This window comes from Elephas maximus, chromosome 11 (assembly GCF_024166365.1).
Source record: "Elephas maximus indicus isolate mEleMax1 chromosome 11, mEleMax1 primary haplotype, whole genome shotgun sequence".
Classification (NCBI taxonomy): Eukaryota; Metazoa; Chordata; class Mammalia; order Proboscidea; family Elephantidae; genus Elephas; species Elephas maximus.
In genome coordinates this window covers 100944860-100965967 of record NC_064829.1, presented here as the reverse complement: position 1 = coordinate 100965967, position 21108 = coordinate 100944860, and the positions used below count along the sequence as shown (strand labels likewise).

General features: G+C 42.4%; 1 protein-coding gene across 1 annotated transcript; it reads left to right on the top strand.

Moving 5' to 3' along the window:
• Window positions 1-742: 742 nt before the first annotated feature.
• Window positions 743-21096, top strand: ELSPBP1 (epididymal sperm binding protein 1). Its single transcript, XM_049901391.1, has 6 exons — window positions 743-816; window positions 8820-8824; window positions 9205-9333; window positions 14076-14222; window positions 16678-16833; window positions 20939-21096. Exons 1-6 carry the CDS (start codon window positions 743-745, stop codon window positions 21094-21096), a joined length of 669 nt encoding a protein of 222 aa, XP_049757348.1.
• Window positions 21097-21108: the final 12 nt, after the last annotated feature.

Genomic DNA, 21108 nt, shown 5'->3' with positions numbered 1-21108 from the left:
GTTAGCAGCCGAGTAGTATTTTAACCACTGTGCCACCAGGGCTCCACTTGTGTTACAGAAGAAAGAGGAAAAAAGCTGGTGTGGCTGGGGTAGATGGAGGGAGGAGAAGGCCATGGTGTGGACTCTTGATTTTATTATAAATATGACGGCAAGTTATTGGAGGACTCTGAATTAATGAATACCACTCCCTCCCCATTTTAACTCCTTCAACGGGTTCCAGTTGCACTTGGAGTTTAAAGAAGGCTCTGCAGGGTCTGCGTGGCACTAACTACTGGCTGAAAGGTTGGTGGTTCGAACCCACCCAGAAGTGCTGCACAAGAAAGGCCTGGCTGTCTGCTTCCAAAAGGTCACAGCCTTGAAAACCCTATGGAGGACGGTTGTACTCTGCACTCATGGGGTCACCATGAGTTGGAGCCAACTCCATGGCCACTAACAACAACAACATCACCTTATTTCTGAGACTCCAGTGGCCTAAAGTATGTGGAGCATCTAGCGTCGTGCTTGGAGTACAGGCAGCACTCAGCAAACGCTGGGTCTCTCTCCCTTCCCATACACTCTCCCTTCCATAATGACAGCTGATTTTTTTCTGGCAAAAAAGGAAGTTATTTTTTGATCGCCCCTTGGGGATAGGAAAAAAATTGCCATGTGCGACCTCAAATATGCAGTTAGTGGGAAGAGGAAGAGAACACGTGGGAGCCAAATTTTTGTCTACCTTAAACCCAGAGAGAAGAGGTCAGCCAAAATGAGCTGGTGGTCCAGTTACCTACTGGGATGGACGGCCTTCCTCCTCTACTCCTCTGAGACAAGTGGAGGTGAGTATACTGGGAAAAGCTGGGGAGGATCTCCAAACCAAAACCAGACCCGCTGCTGTTGTGTTGATTCCGACTCAGTCACCACCAGGGCTACTCAACAACTCCCAAGGATAACCTTAGTTCCGTGGTCATAGCAACCCTATAGGATCCCATAGGGTTTCCCAGGCTGTAATCTTTATGGAAGCAGACCGCCACATCTTTCTCCCACGGGGTAGCTGGTGGGTTCAAACTGCCACCCTGTCAGTTAGCATCTGAGCTATTTAACCACTGGACTACCGGGGCTCCTTACAGGGGTGGATTACCCAATAAGCACAAGTTTACTGGTGCTTCCTTCCTAATCTGTACCAAACAATTTCATGCGTGGTGAAAATGTGTGAAATTGTTCACCACAGATTAGGAAGTAAGCCAAGTAACCCTGGGCTTACCTTGTTCACTGAGTAATCCATCCCTGTCAGGGACTGCAAATTTGAAAAAAGGCTATTCTGTAGGAAGGTTCTGTGGGGTTAGGAGAGACAGATGGCAGCCATACCTAGAAGCAGAATCTTTGATGTGGGGAGAAAATGTGAAATTGTTCACTACAGATGACCTGGTAAGCAAGATAAGCACCGTGCTTACCTTCTCCCTGGCTCCTTGTAGTAAGATCTACAAAAAAAAAAGGAAAAAGAAAAAAACCCAAATCTGTTGCTGTCGAGTCCATTCCAACTCATAGCGACCCTATAGGACAGAGTAGAACTGCCCCAAAGGGTTTCCAAGGAGCGGCTGGTGGGTTTGAATTGTTGATCTTTTGGTTAGTGCCGGGACGCTTAACCACTACACCACCAGCGCTCTGTAGTAAGATCTAGAAAATGTTAATCAGGAAGTGAGATCAGAGAGGTCAGCAGGGTCTGGATTATAGAGGATTGTAACCCAGTTAAGAGAATTAGGCCATCGCTAGATTACTTTGCAGATGGCTAATACGGTGAAACCTGTGAGAGCCAGAACTCCAGGAGACTGCCTTGTTTTTCCGGGTCTCACGAGTTTCCAGCCTTTGACAAGGTGCAGTCTTAACCACTTTTCTATTGCTCTCTATTAATGGAAAATATTTGTGTTTTCCTTCTCTGACAGGTTTCCGCCTTACACAGGTTCCGGTTTTGCAGTTTTTACTGTAGTATCCATTATGTGTTGATTTTTACTAACAACTCTCAAAACTCGTTGCCGTTGAGTTGATTCCGACTCACAGCGACCCTATAGGACAATGTAGGACTGCCCCATAGGGTTTCCAAGGCTGTAACCTTTACGGAAGGCCATTGCCAGGTCTTTCTCCCATGGAGCAGCTAGCTAACATTTATTGAGCGACAGCCATATGCCAGGTGCTCTTCTAAGCACTTTCTGTATATTAACTCGTTTAAACGCCACAAAAACAAGACCAAATGGTCCTCAGAGACACAGAGGTGGAAATGCATCAACCCATTAGTGGGGCTCGAAGATGGACATCTGACTCTTCCAGTCTCACCCATCTCGCCTTCGTTCCCATCATGGTTTATGTCAGATTATAGAGAGAAAGAGTCTGATCCAGAACCAGGGATGGGGCTCCTAGGCTATGAAGACAGAGACTGTGTCTTAGCCATCTGTAGTAACCCAGTGTCATTGTGACAGTTCCAACTCCTGGTGCCCCCGTGTGTTACAGAGCAGAACTGCCCCATAGGGTTTTCTTAGCTGTAATCTTTACAGAAGCAGATTGCCAGGTCTTTCTCCCGCAGAGCCACTGGGAGGGTTCGAACCACCGAACTTTTGGTGAGCAGCCGAGTATTTAACTGTGACTTATAGGTTTCTAATAACTTATAGTTAATGTTGGAGCCTTGGTGGTGCAACAGTTAAGTGCTCAGCTGCTAACCAAAATGTTGGTGGTTCAAACCTCCAGCCGCTCCAGGGGAGAAAGATGTGACAGCCTGTTCTGTGAAGATTTACAGCCTCGGAAACCCTATGGGAGCACTTCTACCCTATCCTATAGGGTTGCTATGATTCAGAATCACCTCCACAGCAACGGGTTTTTTTTTTTTTTGGAATAATCTTCACAGAAGAAGATCACCATAGTGAACTGTAAACAATTTGTGCCATTGAGGGACCTTTCCATCTGTATTAGTAAAGGCCTAACTGTTATAACAGACAACCCCAAAATGTCAGTGGCTTAATTCAAGAGAGATTTATTTCTCACTCATGGAACAGCTCAGTGCGGATGTCGGGGCGGGGGGGAAGCCTTTTTTTGTGTGTGACTCAGGGACACAGCATCCTTCAGTATTCTTGGTTCATCATCTCCTGGGGCCTCAGAGCTCCCTGCAGGGCAGCGGCGTCACTAGGATTGGTGTCACCCAGTGCGGTAACTCACGGTGTTACCCTTGCATGCTATTACTATAATATTGTAGCTAAAACACTAGAATATTTGACAAAATCAACCCCCCCCAAAACACAAACCCGTTGCTGTCGAGTTGCGACTATAAAAACACCAGCCGCAGTGAAAACAACAGTGCGTGCTTTAGTGTGTTCAGATGAACCCTCGCGATTTGAAGCGTCAGTGTAATTGGGTAACAATGACAGCTCTGACCAGAGTGCATTAGAGGGCTCAGAAAGCAAATTAGCATAGAGTTTTAGCCTTGTAAGGCTATGAAAAATGTTTTTGTTGTTATAATGAACTACAGGGATATTTTTATAAAAAATATTAAATTCTGCTCAAACACTGCACACGCATTCATAGACAGTCATTTTGGTGTCATCCCCTCTCACAGTGTCACCCCGTGCGTTCCACACCCCCTGCACCTCCCCACTGCCTGCAGGGTCCTCTTTATCAGGGTTTCTCAATCTTGGCACTATTGGTACTTGGGACCAGATTATTCTTTGTTGTGAAGGGCTGTCCTGTGCATTGTAGAATGTTTAGCAACATCCCTGGCCTCTATCCAGTAGATGCCAGTAACACAGCTCCTCCCTCGACCCCGGTTGTGACAGCCAAAAGTGTCTCCAAGCTCTGCCCCATGTCCCTGGGGGTTAAAATCGTCCCACCCCTCGCCCATTGAGAGCCACTGGTTTATATCCAGCGGACACACGGAGAAAGACGAGCATGGACAATTGCTTGGGACATTTTTTTTTTTTTAATTTTTATTGTGCTTTAAGTGAAAGTTTACAAACCAAGTTGGACTCTCATACAAAAATTTATAAACACCTCGCTATATACTCCTAATTACTCTCCCCCTAATGAGACAGCACACTCCTTCTCTCCTATTTCTTTTCGTGTCCATCCGACCAGCTTCTGACCCTCTCTACCCTCTCATCTCCCCTTCAGACAGAAGACACCAACATAGTCTCATGTGTCTACTTGATCCAAGAAGCTCATTCTTTACCAGTATCATTGTTTATCCCATAGTCTAGTCCAATCCGTGTCTGAAGAGTTGGCTTTAGGAATGGTTTACTTGGGACATTTTTATGGACTAGGAAATGGCCATCATCATTTCCACCCATACTCTCTTGGTCATAATTTAGTCATATGTTGTTGTCGGGTGCTGTTGAGTCAATTTTCAACTCTTAGAGACCCCATGTGACAGAGGAGAACTACCCCATAGGGTTTCCCAGACTAGTCTTTACAGGAGCAGCTCAACAGGTCTTTTCTCCCGTGGAGCCTCTGGCTGGGTTTGAACCACCAACCTTTCAGTTAGCAGTCGAGCACTTAGCCGTTGCACCACCAGAGATCCTTTAGGCATATAGACCTTTCTGGCTTTAAAGGGAAGTCCCTGGGTGGTGCAAATGGTTAACACACTCAGCTGCTAACTGCAAGGTTGGCGGTTCAAGTCTACCCAGAGGTACTTTGGAAGAAAGGCCTGGCAATCTACTTCCAAAAAGCAGCCATGGAAAACTCATAACGATCCCTTGTGACAGAGGAAAACTACCCCACAGGGAGCACAGTTCCACCCTGTAATACACGGTTTCACCATGAGTCTGAATCTACGCAATGGCAACTGGTTTACTGGCTAGCGATAGGATGACTGGAAAATGAATTCTAACTGTGTACCCAGAAAGAAAAGGAAGCTGGGTTTTGTGAATACATGACAGTTTTGGCCTCGCCATCTTTGTAACATGTGCACACACACGCATGTACACATAGACAAATAACCTACTAAAGTGTCTCACTCATAGTAAAAGCCAGCTGCCTGTCAAGTTTGATTCTAACTCATGGGGACCCCATGTGTGTCAGAGCAGAACTGTGCCCCATGAGGTTTTCAATGGCTGTGAGCTTTCAGAAACAGACTGCCAGGCCTTTCTTCCAAGGCACCTCTGGGTAAATTCAAACCACCAACCTTTGGTTAGTAGCTGAGTGCTTACTAGTGTGCTCCACTCAGGGACTCCTTCACTCATAGTAGTCCATTATTATATCTTTGAGGGAGGGAGAGAGGAAAATAGAGGAGTTGGCAAGATGAGGGCAAGGAAAGGAAACTGATCCTGGATGAAAAACCAAAACAAAACCCACTACCATCAAGTTGATTCCGACTCATATAGGACAGGGTAGAACTGCCCCATAGGGTTCCAAGGCTGTAACACTTTTTTTTTTTTTTAATTTTTACTGTACTTTAGATGAAAGTTTATAGAGCAAACTAGCTTCTCATTAAACAATTAATACACATATAGTTTCGTGACATTGGTTGCCAACCCCACGACATGTCAACACTCTCCCCTTCTTTACCTTGGGTTCCCCATTACCAGCTTTCTTGTTGCCTCCTGCCTTCTCATCCTTGCCCCTGGGCTGGTGTCTCATTTTATTTTATGGGCCTGTCTAATACTTTGGCTGAAGGGTGAGCCTCAGGAGTGACTTCATTACTGAGGTGTAAGGTGCCTGGGGTCCATACTCGCAAGGTTTCTCCAGTCTCTGTCAGACCATTAAGTCTGATTTCTTTTTTTTTTTTTTTTTTTTTGAGAGTTAGAATTTGTTCTATATTTTTCTCCAGCTCTGTTTGGGACCCTCTATTCTGATCCCTGTCACAGCAGTCGGTGGTGGTAGCCGGGCACCATCTAGTTGTGCTGGACTCAGTCTGGTAGAGGCTGTGTGTGGTACATGTAGCCCATTAGTCCTTTGGATCAGTCTCACCTCTGTGTCTTTGGTTTTCTTTGTTCTCCCTTGCTCCAGATGGGGTGAGACCAATGGAGAATCTTAGATGGCCACTCACAAGCTTTTAAGACCCCATATGCTACTCACCAAAGTAAAATGTAGAACATTTTCTTTATAATCTATGTTATGCAATTGAGCTAGATGTTCCCCAAGACCATGGTCTCCACAGCCCTAAGCCCAGTAATTTGGCCCCTCAGGGAGTTTGGATGTGTCTGTAGAGCTTCCATGACCTTTCCAAGGCTGTGGTTTTTACAGAAGCAGACTGTCACATCTTTCTCCCATGGAGCTGCTGGTGGGTTTGAACTGCCAGCCTTTAACCATTTAACCCCTGCGCCACCAGGGCTCCTGGACTAGCTGATGACAAATTGAGCTCTCATTCCAGTTTTGCTAAAAAAAATATTAACTTTAAATTATTCCTTATCTTCCGTGGGTCCCTTCATTTCCTTCTCCTGTGTATTGAGGAATATGGGCTAAAACAGCACTGCTTAAGATGTATTTCAGGAGTGGTTAGTCTCTAGAGTTATTGAGTGGTGAGAGGGGGAAAGAAAAGCATAATTCAGTACATTCTATACCACTCTTGGAGTTCCTGGATGGTGCAAATGGTTAATACGCTTGGCTGCTAACCAAAAAGTTGGTCTTTTGGGCCTACCCCGAGGTTCCTTGGAAGAAAGACGTGGCAATCTACTGCCAAAAAATCATCCATTGAAAACCCACTGAGCACAGTTTTATTCTGACACATGGGGTTGTGTCTTAGTAATCTAGTGCTGCTATAACAGAAATACCACAAGTGGATGGCTTTAACAAAGAGAAATTTATTCTCTCATAGTCTAGCAGGCTAGAAGTCCGAATTTAGGGTGCCAGCTCCAGGGAGAGGCTTTCTCTCTGTGTTGGCTCTGGGGGAAGGCCCTTGTCATCGATTTTCCCCTAGCTGTAGGAGCTTCTCAGCACAGGGACCCCTGGTCCAAAGGACACACTGTTCTCCTGGCTCTTGTTTCTTGGTGGTATGAAGTCTCCTATCTCTCTGCTCACTTATTTCTTTTATATCATAAAAGAAATTGATTTAAAACAAAACCTAACCTTGTAGATTGAGTTCTGCCTTGTTAACATAACTGCCTGTAATCCTGCTTCATTAACATCATAGAGGTAGGATTTACAACACACAGGAAAATCATATCAGATGACAAAATGGTGGATAATCTCACAATACTGAGAATCATGGCCTAGCCAAGTTGACACATATTTTTGGGGGACACAATTCAATCCCTAACAAGTTACCATGAGTCAGAATCAACTCAACGGCAACTGATATCCCACCCTTGGTAATCTGATTCGTATTTGCCCATCAACCCTCCTGATGAGTCCTTGATCATTAAACAGGCCTATTTAACTTTGTTTGACATGGCATTTTCCAACATTAATTTATTATGTCAGTCATCTCTTGAGTATCTATTATGAACTGGCCACTATTCTAGGTTCTGAGGACTCATTACATAGAAGACCAAGTCTGTCCTTGTAGAGAAGACTATAACTTTATCACCCTCTCAAAATGTGCCACCAGCACTATTATTTACTGAACTTTTAAAAAAAATTTGCTTACTCTTCTTCTGTTAAATAAATGTATTTTAAAAGTATGCTTTACATAAATGCTGTATATATAAAAGTGGTACTAATTGCCATAAGTAGGAGGTACAAATAAAAATAAATACTATGAAAATAAACCCTCTTATTAAATTTTACCAAATATTATTGCCCAAAAAGGCTTTGAGCCTGAATTCTCCCCTCTTTTTGTTAAAAAGGGAGATTATTAGATTATTAGTATTAGAGATGTGGTAGAGAAATACTGGCATGAAAAGAAGCTTTCCCTTTTCATAATCAGAAGGATTAAAAGAGCATTGAAAAAGTGTTTTTTTATATGTCCAGTTGCCTCCATGGACAACTGCCTTCTTTGCCATGAGACCAGAAGAACTGGTTGGTGCCAGGCTACCATTATTTAATGATTTGATCAAAGATTCTATAGAAGAGTCTTGATCAAAAGGGGGAAAATGTAGAAAAGAACTTCAAATTCTCATGGAATCCAGACTTTCTGGAGCCACTGAGGCTGGATGACCCCCCAAAACTATTACCCTGAGGAAATCTTTAAACCTTAAACTTTATATCAAAAGTATCCTCTGAAGTCATCATTAAACCAAACAATGTTGTTAGGTGTCATCGAGTCAGTTCCAACTCACAGCAACCCTATGTACTACAGAACGAAACACTGCCCGGTCCGGTGTTGTGCTCACAATTATTGTTATGCTTGAGCCCATTGTTGCAGCCACTGTGTCAATCCATCTCATTGAGGGTCTTGCTCTTTTCTGCTGACCGTGTACTTTACCAAGCATGATGTCCTTCTCCAGGGACTGATCCCTTCTTATAACATGTCCAGAGTATGTAAGACGTAGTCTCGCCATCCTTGCTTCCAAGGAGCACTCTGGTTGTACTTCTTCCAAACAATAGAAACATGTCCAGAGTATGTAAGACGTAGTCTCGCCATCCTTGCTTCCAAGGAGCACTCTGGTTGTACTTCTTCCAAACAATAGCTTTGCTTAATTAGAAAAAAATGGGCACCTTGAGCGTTGTGTTCTTTTAAAGAATTATCTATATGAGTTCAAATGGATAGTGGCAACTCAAAAGATAAGGCGAGAAGCTTAGGGGGGCAGTGAGTTTTTGTTCATGATGGTGAAACAGTTCAGAAAACAATATAGGGAAAGGTGATATAACTTGAAGAATATAACCAATGCCACTGAATTATACTTGTAGAAATTGTTGAATTGATGTATCTTTTGCTGAATATCTTTTCAACAGAAATTTAAAAAAAGACCCGAACAACCAAACAAAAGACATGGTTCCAGCCCCAAAGGTGGGGGGAGGGAAGGAATTGATTTTTTGGCCTGAGTTTCAAAATTATTTAATGTTGTATCCCTCATTCTCTAACTCGATCTTGTGATCCACCAAAAAGTATCCTTGTGTAATACTCATGGGCACATTCCACACTCTAAGAAATAGTGGTCTGGAGGAACAATATATCTTGGTTGCCTCTACCGTTTATGAAACTCTTTCCCAATACCTTTGGTCCAGAAATAAGCCGGACATGCCGTTATATGTTCATAGGAATTTGGATGCCAAGCTTACACGTGTGGTCTTCAGACCATGACGAGAACCAAACTAGAAATCATCCTTGGCTCATTCATTTGACTAATCCCTCTTTTGTCCTTTCAGATAAAGACTCGTGTGTCTTTCCCTTCATCTACAAGGGGTCTACTTATTTTTCTTGCATCAAAGCCAATAGCTTCTTTCCTTGGTGTGCAACCAGAGCAGTTTATGATGGAAATTGGAAGTACTGCACAAAGGAAGGTAAGTGGTGCCATAGGTCCCCAATCAGGGGAGTTCTTAAAATGGCAGATACAAAAGAATACGTGTGAGTGTATATAATGTGATCTTCAGACAAATGATAATATGGATGTGTGTATAGATTATTCTCTGGAAGGCCAAACACTGAATGTGAATAATGAATAGTAAGTTTAAAATGTTAGTGTTAAAAACGGTACCCTCAGGAAGAGGGTATTATTATACTAGAAAACTGGAGGCAACCATTATACTCTTTGTGTCTTAATTTTAAAAGAAGTAAAAAGAAAACAAAGTATAAAAGAAAAGCACCTGAAATTTGAGAGATTTTGTTTATTTTTTTAAAAATTCAAGATATTTTTGACACATGTGATTTCTATTTTTTGTTTTAACCAATCCCCTGTTGTTGGACATTTATATTGTTCCTACGACTATCCAGTGTCTTAACTTGTCAGTGCTGCTATAACAGAAATACCATAAGTGGATGTCTTTAATGAACAGAAATTTATTTTCTTACAATTAGGGAGGCTAGAAGTCCGAATTCAGGGCGCTGGCTCTAGGGGAAGCCTTTCTCTCTCTCTCTATCGGCTGTGGGGAAAGTTCTTGTCTCTTTTCAGCTTCTGTTCCTCTGTTCCTTGTCAGTATTCATGTGGCGTGGTATCCGTCTTCCCCCATCTGTGCTTTCTGGCTTTTGTGCTGAATCTGCTCCTTTTATATATCTCAAAAGTGATTGGTTTAAGACATACTGTATATTGATACAGCCTCATTAACGTAACAAAGAAAACTCTATGCATATTTTGGGGGAACACAATTAAATCCATATCACCCACTTTTAAATGTTTAGAATAAACTTCTCCCTGGTATTGCTGTTCTTGACAGAACCAGTGAGAGAAATACACAGATACTTAAAAAAAGTAACCATTTCCATCGAGTCAATTCCAACTCATAGCAACCTTATAGGACAGAGTAGAACTGCACTGTAGGGTTTCCAAGGAGCGGCTGGTGAATTCAAACTGCCGACCTTTTGGTTAACAGTCAAGCTCTTACCCACTACGCCAATATGTTGTTGTTGTTAGGTGCCACTGAGTCGGTTGACTCATAGCGACCCTATGTACAACAGAACGAAACACTGCCCGGTCCTATGCCATCCTCATAATCCTTGTTACACCCATTGTTAAGCCCCTTGTTGCAGCCACTGAGTCAATCCATCTTGTTGAGGGTCTTCTTCTTTTTCACTGACCCTTTTCTTTACCAAGCATGATGTCCTTCTGCAGGGACTGGTCCCTCCTGATAACATGTCCAAAGTACGTGAGACGAAGTCTCGCTGGCCTTGTGTCTAAGGAGCATAAGGGCTGTACTTCTTCCAAGATAGATTTGTTCGTTCTTTTGGCAGTCCATGGTATATTCAATATTCTTTACCCAAACTGCAATTCAAAGCTGTCAATTCTTCTTTGGTCTTCCTCATTCATTGTGTAGCTTTGGTATGCATATGAGGCAATTGAAAACACCATGGCTTGGGTCTGGTGCACCTCAGTCCTCAAGGTGACATCTTAGCTTTTTAACACTTTAAAGAGATCTTTTGCAACAGATTAGCCCAACACCATGTGTCATGTGATTTCCTGACTGCTGCTTCCATGGGTGTTGATTGTGGATCCAAGTAAAATGAAATCCTTGAAAACTTCAATCTTACCTCCGTTCAACATGATGTTATTTATTGGCCCAGTTGTGGAGATTTTTGTTTTCTTTATGTTGAGGTGTAATCCATACTGAAGACTGTAGTCTTTTATTTTCAACAATAAGTGCTTCCCATCCCCTTCACTTTCAGCAGTCAAGGTTGTGTCATCTGCATAATGCAGGTTGTTAATGTTCCTCCAATCCTGATTCTTCTTCATATAGTCCAGCTTCTCAGATTATTTGCTCAGCATACAGATCGAATAAGTATGGTGAAAGGGTACAACCCTGATGCACACCTTTGCTGACTATAAACCACACAGTATCTCCTTGTTCTGTTCTCATGATTGCCTCTTGGTCTACGTACAGATTCCTCATGAGCGCAGTTAAGTGTTCTGGAATTCCATTCTTCGCAATGTTATCCATAATTTGTTATGATTTACACAGTTGAATGGCTTTGCATAGTCAATAAAATGCAGGTAAACATCTTTCTGGTATTCTCTGCTTTCAGCCAAGATCCATCTGACATCAGCAATGATAGCCATCTTTCCACATCCTCTTCTGTATCTGGCTTGAATTTTTGGCAGTCCCCTGTCGATGTACTGCTTCAATCGCTTTTGAATGATCTTCAGCAAAATTTTACTTGCGTGTGATATGTAATGATATTTTTTGATAATTTCAGAATTCTACTGGATCGCCTTTCTTTGGAACGGGCACAAATATGGTTCTCTTCCAGTTGGTAGGCCAGGCAGTTGTCTTCCAAATTTCTTGGTGTAGACAAGTGACCACTTCCAGTGCTGCATCATCCATTTGTGGAAGCATCTCAACTGGTATTCCCTCAGTATCTGGAGCCTTGTTTTCATCAATGCCTTCAGTAAACCTTGGACCTCTTCCTTCAGTACCATTATTCTTGATGATATACTACCTCCTGAAATGGCTGAATGTCAACCAATTCTTTTTGATATAGTGACTCGGTGTATTCCTTCCATCTTCTTTTGACGCTTCCTGCATCATTCAATATTTTCCCTGCAGAATCTTTCAATATTGCAACTTGAATTTTTGAATTGCTTGTATTTTTACTTCAGTTCTTTCAGTTTGAGAAATGCTGAGTATGTTCTTCCCTTTTGGTTTACACATGTCATTATAATACATTACTTTGTCTTCTCTAGCCACCCTTTGAAATCTTCTGTTCAGCTCTTTTACTTCATCATTTCTTCTGTTCGCTTTAGGTGCTTTATCTTCAAAAGCAAGTTTCAGAGTCTCTTCTGACATACATTTTGGTCTTTTCTTTCTTTCCTGTCTTTTTAATGACCTCTTGTTTTCTTCATGTATGATGCCTTTGATGTCGTCCCACAACTCTTCTGGTCTTTAGTCATTAGTGTTCAGTGCATGAAATATATTCTGAGATGGTCTCTAAATTAAGGTGGGATAGACTCAAGGTTGTATTTTAGCTCCCGTGGACTTGCTCTAATTTTCTTGAGCTTCAGCTTTAACTTGTATATGATCAATTGATGGTCTGTTCTGCAGTCAGCCCCTGGCCTTCTTCTGACTGATGATATTGAGCTTCTCCATTTTCTCTTTCCACAGATGTAGTTGATTTGATTCCTGTGTATTCCATCTGGCAAGGTCCACATGTATAGTTGCTGTTTTTGTTGTTGAAAAAAGGTATTTGCAATTAAGAAGTCATTGGTCTTGCAAAATTCTATCATTCAATCCCAGGTGTCATTTCTATCATCAAGGTCATATTTTCCAACTACTGACTCTTCTTCTTTGTTTTCACCTCTTGCATTCCAATCACCAGTAATTATCAACACATCTTGGATGTATGTTTGATCAATTTCAGACTGCAGAAGTTGGTAAAACTCTTCAATTTCTTCACCTTTGGCCTTAGTGGTTGGTGTATAAATTTGAATAATAGTCTTATTAAATGGTCTTCCTTGTAGGCATATGGATACTATCCTATCACTGACAGCGTTGTACTTCAGGATAGATCTTGAAACGTTCTTTTGCTATGTGTCAAAGTCAACTCCACAGCAACTGGTCATGGGAAGGTAATCTGCTTTACTTAGGGCAAAGGATTTAATAGGATGGTGCAGTGGTTAAGTGCCTAGCTGCTAATCAAAACATTGGCAGTTTGAACCCACCCAGCGGCTCTGTGGGGGAAAGACCTGACGACCTGCTCCTGGAAAGATTAGTGGTGTTATTTTTGTTGTTAGGTGCCACTGAGTTGGTTCTCACTCATAGCGACCCTATATAAAACAGAATGAAACACTGCCCAGTCCTGCGCCACCCTCACAATTGTTGATATGTTTGAGCTCATTGTTGCAGCCCCTGTGTCAATCCATCTCTTTGAAGGTCTCCTCTTTTTTGCTGACCCTTGTCTTTACCAAGCAAGATGTCCTTCTCCAGGGACTGGTCCCTCCTCTTGTAAAGATTACAGCCTAGGAAACCCTATGGTGCAGCTAGTTCTACTCTGTCACATGGGGTCATTGTGAGCTGAAGTCGACTCTACCACGTCTAATAACAACAACTAGACTAGTGTTTGTCCAGACAACGGGGAACAGTAGTCTAGCCAAGTTGACACCTAAAATCAACCATCACAGGCACCATGGGTTGAGATTGGGAACCCAATTGGAGAAACTCTAGGAAAGGTGAGATTACATGATGTTGTTATTTTTAAGTGCCGTCGAGTAGATTACCACTCATAGTGACCCCATGAGACAGAGTAGAACTGCCCCATAGGGTTTTCTAGGCTGTAATCTTTACAGGAGCAGATCGCCAGGACTTTTCTTCTGCAGAGATGCTGGATGAATTTGAACCACTAGCAGTCAAGGGCTTAACCGTTGTGCCACCAGGGCTCCTTGTACATGGAATAGAGTTCACTAGATGCTTGATGACATGAATACCTCCGGTTTCTTCCACATCTGATGTTTCCCCTGTACTTAGATGATTGATGGATTATGTGACTCCATGCTCGGGCTGACCAGAGAAACTTGAGCCCCTCACAGATGCTTTTCCCTACAGATTACACATAATGCATCTTCCCTTATAGGTTACCCATAATGCATCTTTCCTTATAGATTACCCACGATGCATCTTTCCTTTCAACTATCATGGAAAGTCCTATAACAACTGCATCACAGAAGGTAGCTGGCTGGGAAAGCTGTGGTGCTCAGTGACGTCCAGTTTTGATGAGAAACAGCAGTGGAAATACTGTGAAACAAATGGTAAGACATCAGACTTCACTGAAGACCAAGGATGGGGAGTAAATGGGGGAGGAGGTGGACACTGAGGACCCTCATGAGTGGATGGTGGGCAAGGTGGAGGGACAAGCCACTAGGGGAAGAATTCTAGGAACCAAGTGCTTTCTCAGAGAGCACACTATGGCAACTACGAGAGACAGAAATGTCCTAAGGCCATCTTCCCTAGAGCCCCCAGTGCCAACCCTGAGAACCTGTTGTATAGGATTTTAACCTTAGAAATTAACAGACCACGGCATGGATGAAACTTGAAAGCATTTTGCTAAATGAAAGAAGCCAGTCATGAAACACCACATCCATTCACAAGAAGGTTGAGAATAGGGAAATCTATAGAGACAGAAAATAGATTAGTGACTACTTAGGGCTGAAGATGATGCAACAGTTAAGCACTTGGCTGCTAACTGAAAGGCTGGTGGTTCGAATCCACCAGCCGCTCTGCTGGAGAAAGATGTGGTGATATGCTTCTATAAAGATTACAGCCTTGAAAACCCTATAGGGCATTTCTACTCTGTCAAGTGGGGTTGCTATGAGTTAGAATAGACTCAGTGGAACCTAATAACAACCACAACAACATAGAGACAGAAAGTAGATTAGTGATTGCTTAGGGCTGAAGGAGGAAGGGCTGGGGAACTGGGGGATAATAGGTAAAGGGCATGGGGTTTCTTTTTGAGATGATGAAAATGTTCCAAACTTGACATTGGTGATGGTTGCACACTTTAAATGGGTGAATTATATGGTATGTGAATTATATCTCAAAGCTGTTAAAAAAAAAAAAAAGAAATGAATACAGAGACATTCATGCATAAACTGTTTAGTTTATTGCAAAGTAGTCATGGCAAGGCAGGCAAGTAAGACCTCACATTCATTTAGAACTGGAGGATCAGAGTCAGCAATTACAATGTTAGTTCAGTGGTTAGAGTCCAAATTTTACTTCAGGCTTTTATGTTTTGCATGAGATTCTTAGGAGGAAGGCTTGACCACGGCTTGAACTTAGCCCTCGCGTCTAGGGTCTGATGTCGGTGGTGGTGGCAGAGTTTCAGTCTCTGGCAAGGTTTCCTTTTCAGAGAGTGTGAGAATCAAGAGGATGACATCCTGTCTTTGCTTTCTGTCCATGAAAAAAAAAAAAAACTCAAAAATTTTTTTTGAGTGAGCAGAAATTCAGGGTTTATATGTGAATTCCTTACCTTGGCTTCACATGATAAGGGCCAGCGTGACATCAAAGACTGGTATGTTATGTCTTCTCTTCATCATTAGAGATTAGTCAAATGTCACATCTTCTCTTCAAGGTTAGAGATTAGGAAGGTTGTTTAGATTTATGTCTCAAGGCTAGTTTACAAAGATTAACTGTTATATGTGTTCTTTTGTCACAGCATACAGCATGTCGAGTTAAAGTCAACTTCAAGGTTATTTACGTTTTCCACATACTTATATGTCTAAGTACAGAAATTTTCTAGACAACTTTCTAGTGACTTGTTGTTGGGTGCCATGGAGTCGATTCCAACTCATAGCAACCCCGTATGACAGAGTAGAACTGCCCCATAGGGTTTTCTTAGCTGTAATCTTTACAGAAGCAGATTGCCAGGTCTTTCTCCTGCAGAGCCACTGGGTGGGTTTGAACCACCAAACTTTTGGTTAGCAGCCGAGTGCTTAACCATGACTTACAGGTTTCTAATAACTTATGGAAACCCTGGTGGCATAGTGGTTAAGTGCTACGGCTGCTAACTGAAGGGTCGGCAGTTGGAATCTGCCAGGCGCTCCTTGGAAAGTCTATGGGGGCAGTTCTACTCTGTCCTATACGGTCGCTATGAGTCAGAATCAACTCAACGGCACTGGGTTTGGTTTTTTTTTGGTAATAACATGGTTAATGTTCTAATAACTTATAGCCTTGGTGATGCAACAGTTAAGTGCTTGGCTGCTAACTGAGAGGCCAGCAGTTCGAATCCACCCAGCAGTTCCACGAGAGAAAGATCTGTCAATCTGCTTTCATAAAGATTACAACCTAGAAAACCCTATGGCGCAGTTCTACTATGTCACATGGCGACAACTATGAGTTAAAATTGACCCAATGGCACCTAACAACAACAGTAACACAGTTAATGTTAGAGAGCCTCCCAAAGGTAGACATATTTCTAAGTTCATATTATGAGTATATATATATATATATATATATATATATATATATATATGTATTTTGGAAACATAATAGTGACTTATACATTAAGGAATTTGACAACATTATAAAAACATACACAACAGAACCCAAACCATAAAATGGAAATAATAGAAAGTTCAATGACATATTGCCTTTAACGAGACTTTTAAGACCTTTAATGGGATAAAACCCGGCATGTTTGCATGTAATGAATGAAAACCCTTCTCACCTTCCCTTACTGACCTATCATTTTTCTGTGCTCATTTTCAGAATACGGAGGAAATTCTTTCAGCAAGCCCTGCATTTTCCCCTCCATCTACAGAAATAACGTGATCACCCAGTGCGTTGACAATGAGAACTACCTCTGGTGCCCGACCACAGAGAACATGGACAAGGATGGAAAATGGAGCATCTGTGCAGATACCAGTAATCTGGGGGTGGGCTCCAGAGAGGGCATAGGCAGATCCTTCATTCATTTACTCAGTGTATTAGTGTCTGAGGGCTGCTGTAATAAAGTACCACAAAATGAGTGGCTTAAAATAACAGAAATCCATTGTCTCACAGTTCTGGAGGTGAGAAGTCCAAATAAGGGTATCAGCCTTGTTGATTCCTTCTGAGGGCTCTGAGAGAGAATCTGTTCTAGGCCTCTTTCCTAGCTTCTAGTAATGGCCGGCAATTCTTGGCGTTCTTTGGCTTGTAGATGTATCATCCCAATTCTGCTCCATTGTCACCTGGCCGTCTTCTCTCTGTGTCTGTGTTTCTTCTACTCTTTTATAAGGATGAGGAACCCTGGTGGTGCAATGGTTAAGCACTTGGCTGCTAACCAGGAGGTTGGCAGTTTTAACCCACCAGCTGCTTGGCAGAAAGATGTGGTGGTCTGCTTGTATAAAAGATTCCAGAAAACAAAAGCCAAACCCATTGCAATGGAGTCAATTCTGACTTATAGCATCCCTATAGGACTGAGTAGAACTGCCCCATAGGGTTTCCAAGGCTGTAAATCTTTGTTTTATTTTATTGTACTTTAGATGAAGGTTTACAGAACAAACTAGTTTTTCATTAAACAGTTGGTACACATATTGTTTTATGACATTGGTTAACAACCCCACGACATGTCAGCACTCTCCCTTCTCAACCTTGGGTTCCATATTACCAGCTTTCCTGTCCCCTCCTGCCTTCTCGTCCTTGGCCCTAGGCTGTTGTGCCCCTTTAGTCTCATTTTGTTTCATGGGCCTGTCTAATCTTTGGTTGAAGGGTGAACCTTAGAAGTGACTCCATTACTGAGCTGAAAGGGTATCTGGGAGCCATAGTCTCGAGGTTTCTCCAGTCTCTGTCAGGCCAGTAAGGCTAGTCTTTTTTTGTGAGTTAGAATTTTGTTCTATGTTTTTCTCCAGCTCTGTCTGGGACCCTCTATTGTGATCCCTGTCAGAGCAGTCAGTGGTGGTAGCTGGGCACCATCTAGTTGTACTGGACTCAGTCTGGTGGAGGCTGTGGTAGTTGTGGTCCATTAGTACTTTGAACTAATCTTTCCCTTGTATCTTTGGTTTTCTTCATTCTCCCTTGCTCCCAAAGGGGTGAGATCAGTGGAGTATCTTAGATGGCTGCTCACAGGCTTTTAAGACCCCAGACACTACTCACCAAAGTAGAATGTAGAACATTTTCTTTATAAATTATGTTATGCCAGTTGAGCTAGATGTTTTCCGAGACCAAGGTCCCCATAGCCCTCAGCCCAGCAATTCAGTTCCTCAGGGAGTTTGGATGTGTCTATGGAGCTTCCATGACCTTGTGAAGTCTATAAATCTTTATGGGAGCAGACTGCGACATCTTCCTCCTGCGCAGTGGCTGATGGGTTCAAACTGCCTACCTTTCCGTTAGCAGCCAAACACTTACCCACTGTGCCACCAGGGTTCCTCTGTAAAAGTCTACAGCCTTGGGAACCCTATGGGGCAATTCTACTTTGTCCCATAGGATCTCTATGAGTTGGAATTGACTCGATGGCAATGAGTTTAGAGTCATAAAGACATCACTCAGATTGGTATTGGACCCACTCTACTCCAGGATGACTTCATGTTAGTTGATAGCAATCCTACAGGACAGAGTAGAACTGCCCCACAGGGTTTCCAAGGAGTAGCTGGTGGATTAGAACTGCTGAACTTTTTGGTTAGCAGCCAAGCCCTTAACCACTGATCCACCAGGGCTCCAACTTAATCAATAACATCTTCAAAGACCTTATTTCCAGACAAGGTCACATTCACAGGTACACAGGTTAGGACTTCAATATATCCTTTTCGGGGGGTGGTGGGGGGAGCACAATTCAATCCATAACACTCAAAAAACATTCATCAAAGCCCTACTGTGTGTCAGACATTGTCCTGAGCACTGGGGATATGACGATAATACTATAGACGAGAGCATACCTCCATGGATCTGAGGAACAAGTACAAGTAGCCCCCGACTTATGACAGGGCTCCGTTTCGAAGATGACCCTACCATAACTTGGTTCTGAAGTAAGCGAATACTTCCTTTTTTTTTTTAGTTTTCATTATTATTGCCTTTTATTATCAGTAGCTTTATAAGTCTGTCTTTGAACATCTGTGAATGAGCATCTGAGAATGATAACATCAACAAATTACGTGCTGCAACGTTGTATGTAGTACATATTACTGCATGTCCAAAACCAAAAAACAGACGGTCGTAAGTGGGGTTTGTTGTACTCCAAATATTGGTAAGTCCGGGACTACCTGTAGTGTAAACAACAGGGTACCTGTTGCTGTCTAGTCAATTCCAACTCATAGCGACGCTGGAGGGCAGAACAGAACTGCCCCATAGGGTTTCCAAGACTGTAATCTTTATGGAAGCAGACTCCGACATCGTTCTCCCTCGGGGTGGTTGGTGGGTTCGAAGTGCTGACCTTTTGGTTAGGAGCCCAGCACTTAACTGCTGTGCCACCAGGGCTCCTTAAACAACATGATAACAGTTCAAGTGCGTGCTACTTTGAGATGCAAGAGAAAAGTGGCAATATCAAAAATTTTTTGGTTAAACCCAAAGGTCTTGTACCAATACATGGTGAACACATGCCAAGGTTTTATTTAAATTTAATTAACTTTTTAATTTAACTTTTATGAGGCAAGCAGAGGGGTGGTGAAGTTAGTTCAAAGGAAGTTACAAGTACCAAAAAAAGAAAAAAAAAAAACCCAAACCCGTTGCCATCAAGTCGATTCTGACTCATAGCGACCCTATAGGACAGAGTAGACCTGCCCCATAGATTTTCCAAGGAGTACCTGGTGGATTCGAACTGCCGACCTTTTGGTTAGCAGTTGTAGCACTTAACCACTGCGTCATCAGGGTTTCCTTACAAGACACACAGTAATTGAAAAAAAGAAAGCTGAGCTGAAGGAAGATTACTAACTTAGATGCAAAATCCATTAACATCTGTGCCCGGTGTTACTGACTGAATTGTCCCCCCCAAAAATATGTGTTGGAATCCTAACCCCTATATCTGTGGATGTGATTTCATTTGGGAATAGAGTTTTCTTTGTTATGTTAATAAGACCGTATCAGTGCAAGGTGTGTCTTAAACTTATTCACTTAAAAAAAAAAGTTATTTTTTGTTGTTGACAATATACGCAGCAAAACATACATCAATTCAAGTTTCTAGATGTACAATTCAGTAACATTGATTGCCTTCTTTGAGTTGTGCAACCATTCTCACCCTCCTTTTCTGAGTTGTTCCTCCTCCATTAACATAAGCTCACTGCCCCCTAAGGTTCCTATCTGTTGTCAGTTTAACCCCATATACATAGATCTTAGAAGAGCACAATGCTCAAAGCAGACACTTTTTACTAGTTAAGTTAAACTATTGTTTGGTTTTAAGAAGACTTCAGAGAACATTTTTAGTTTAAGGTTAAAGATTATCTCAGGGCAATAGTTCTGGGGGTTCATCCAACCTCCATGGCTCCAGAAAGTCGGGATTCCATGAAAATTTGAAATTCTGTTCTACATTTTCCCCCTTTTGATCTTTTGAGGTATAAAAAAGAGCAGATTAGGCACAGAGAAGCAAGCACAAATGGGGGAAAGGTAGATGCCACATGGAGATCACCAAGGAACCAAGGAACACCAGGGCTAGAGCAGCTGAGACAGGGATTTTCCCCCAGAGTGGACAGAGAGAGAGAGCCTTCCTTCAGAGCCAGTGTTGAATTCGGACTTCTGGTCTTCTATACCATGAAAAAATGAATTTCTCTTATTTAAAGCCACCTACTTGTGGTATTTATGTCACAGCAGCAGTAGATAACTAAGACAAGATCCAAAGGACAATGCCTTTATGAACGTTACCAACAGGTGGCCCCACCAAATAGATGAGTTACAACAAGGCTCAGGGCACCGCACGCCTGACATTGCTCCAGGGGAGCAGGACTCAAACCACACAACCATTCACCATGTTGACTCAATTTTGATCTAGGGTGGGCTCTGATGCCTAAGTCACTATAGTGTGGAAGCTCTTGGAGTAATCTTTGTTTCATCCTCTTCTCCCTAGGAATTTCCGCAATGGTTTTTGGCCCTCCTTGTCACTTTCCTTTTAACTATAAAAACAAGAATTATTTCAACTGCACTACCAAAGGATCAGAGGAGAAACTTTTATGGTGCGCAACTTCTTACAACTATGACCGGGACCACACCTGGGTGTATTGCTAATGTGAAGTCCTG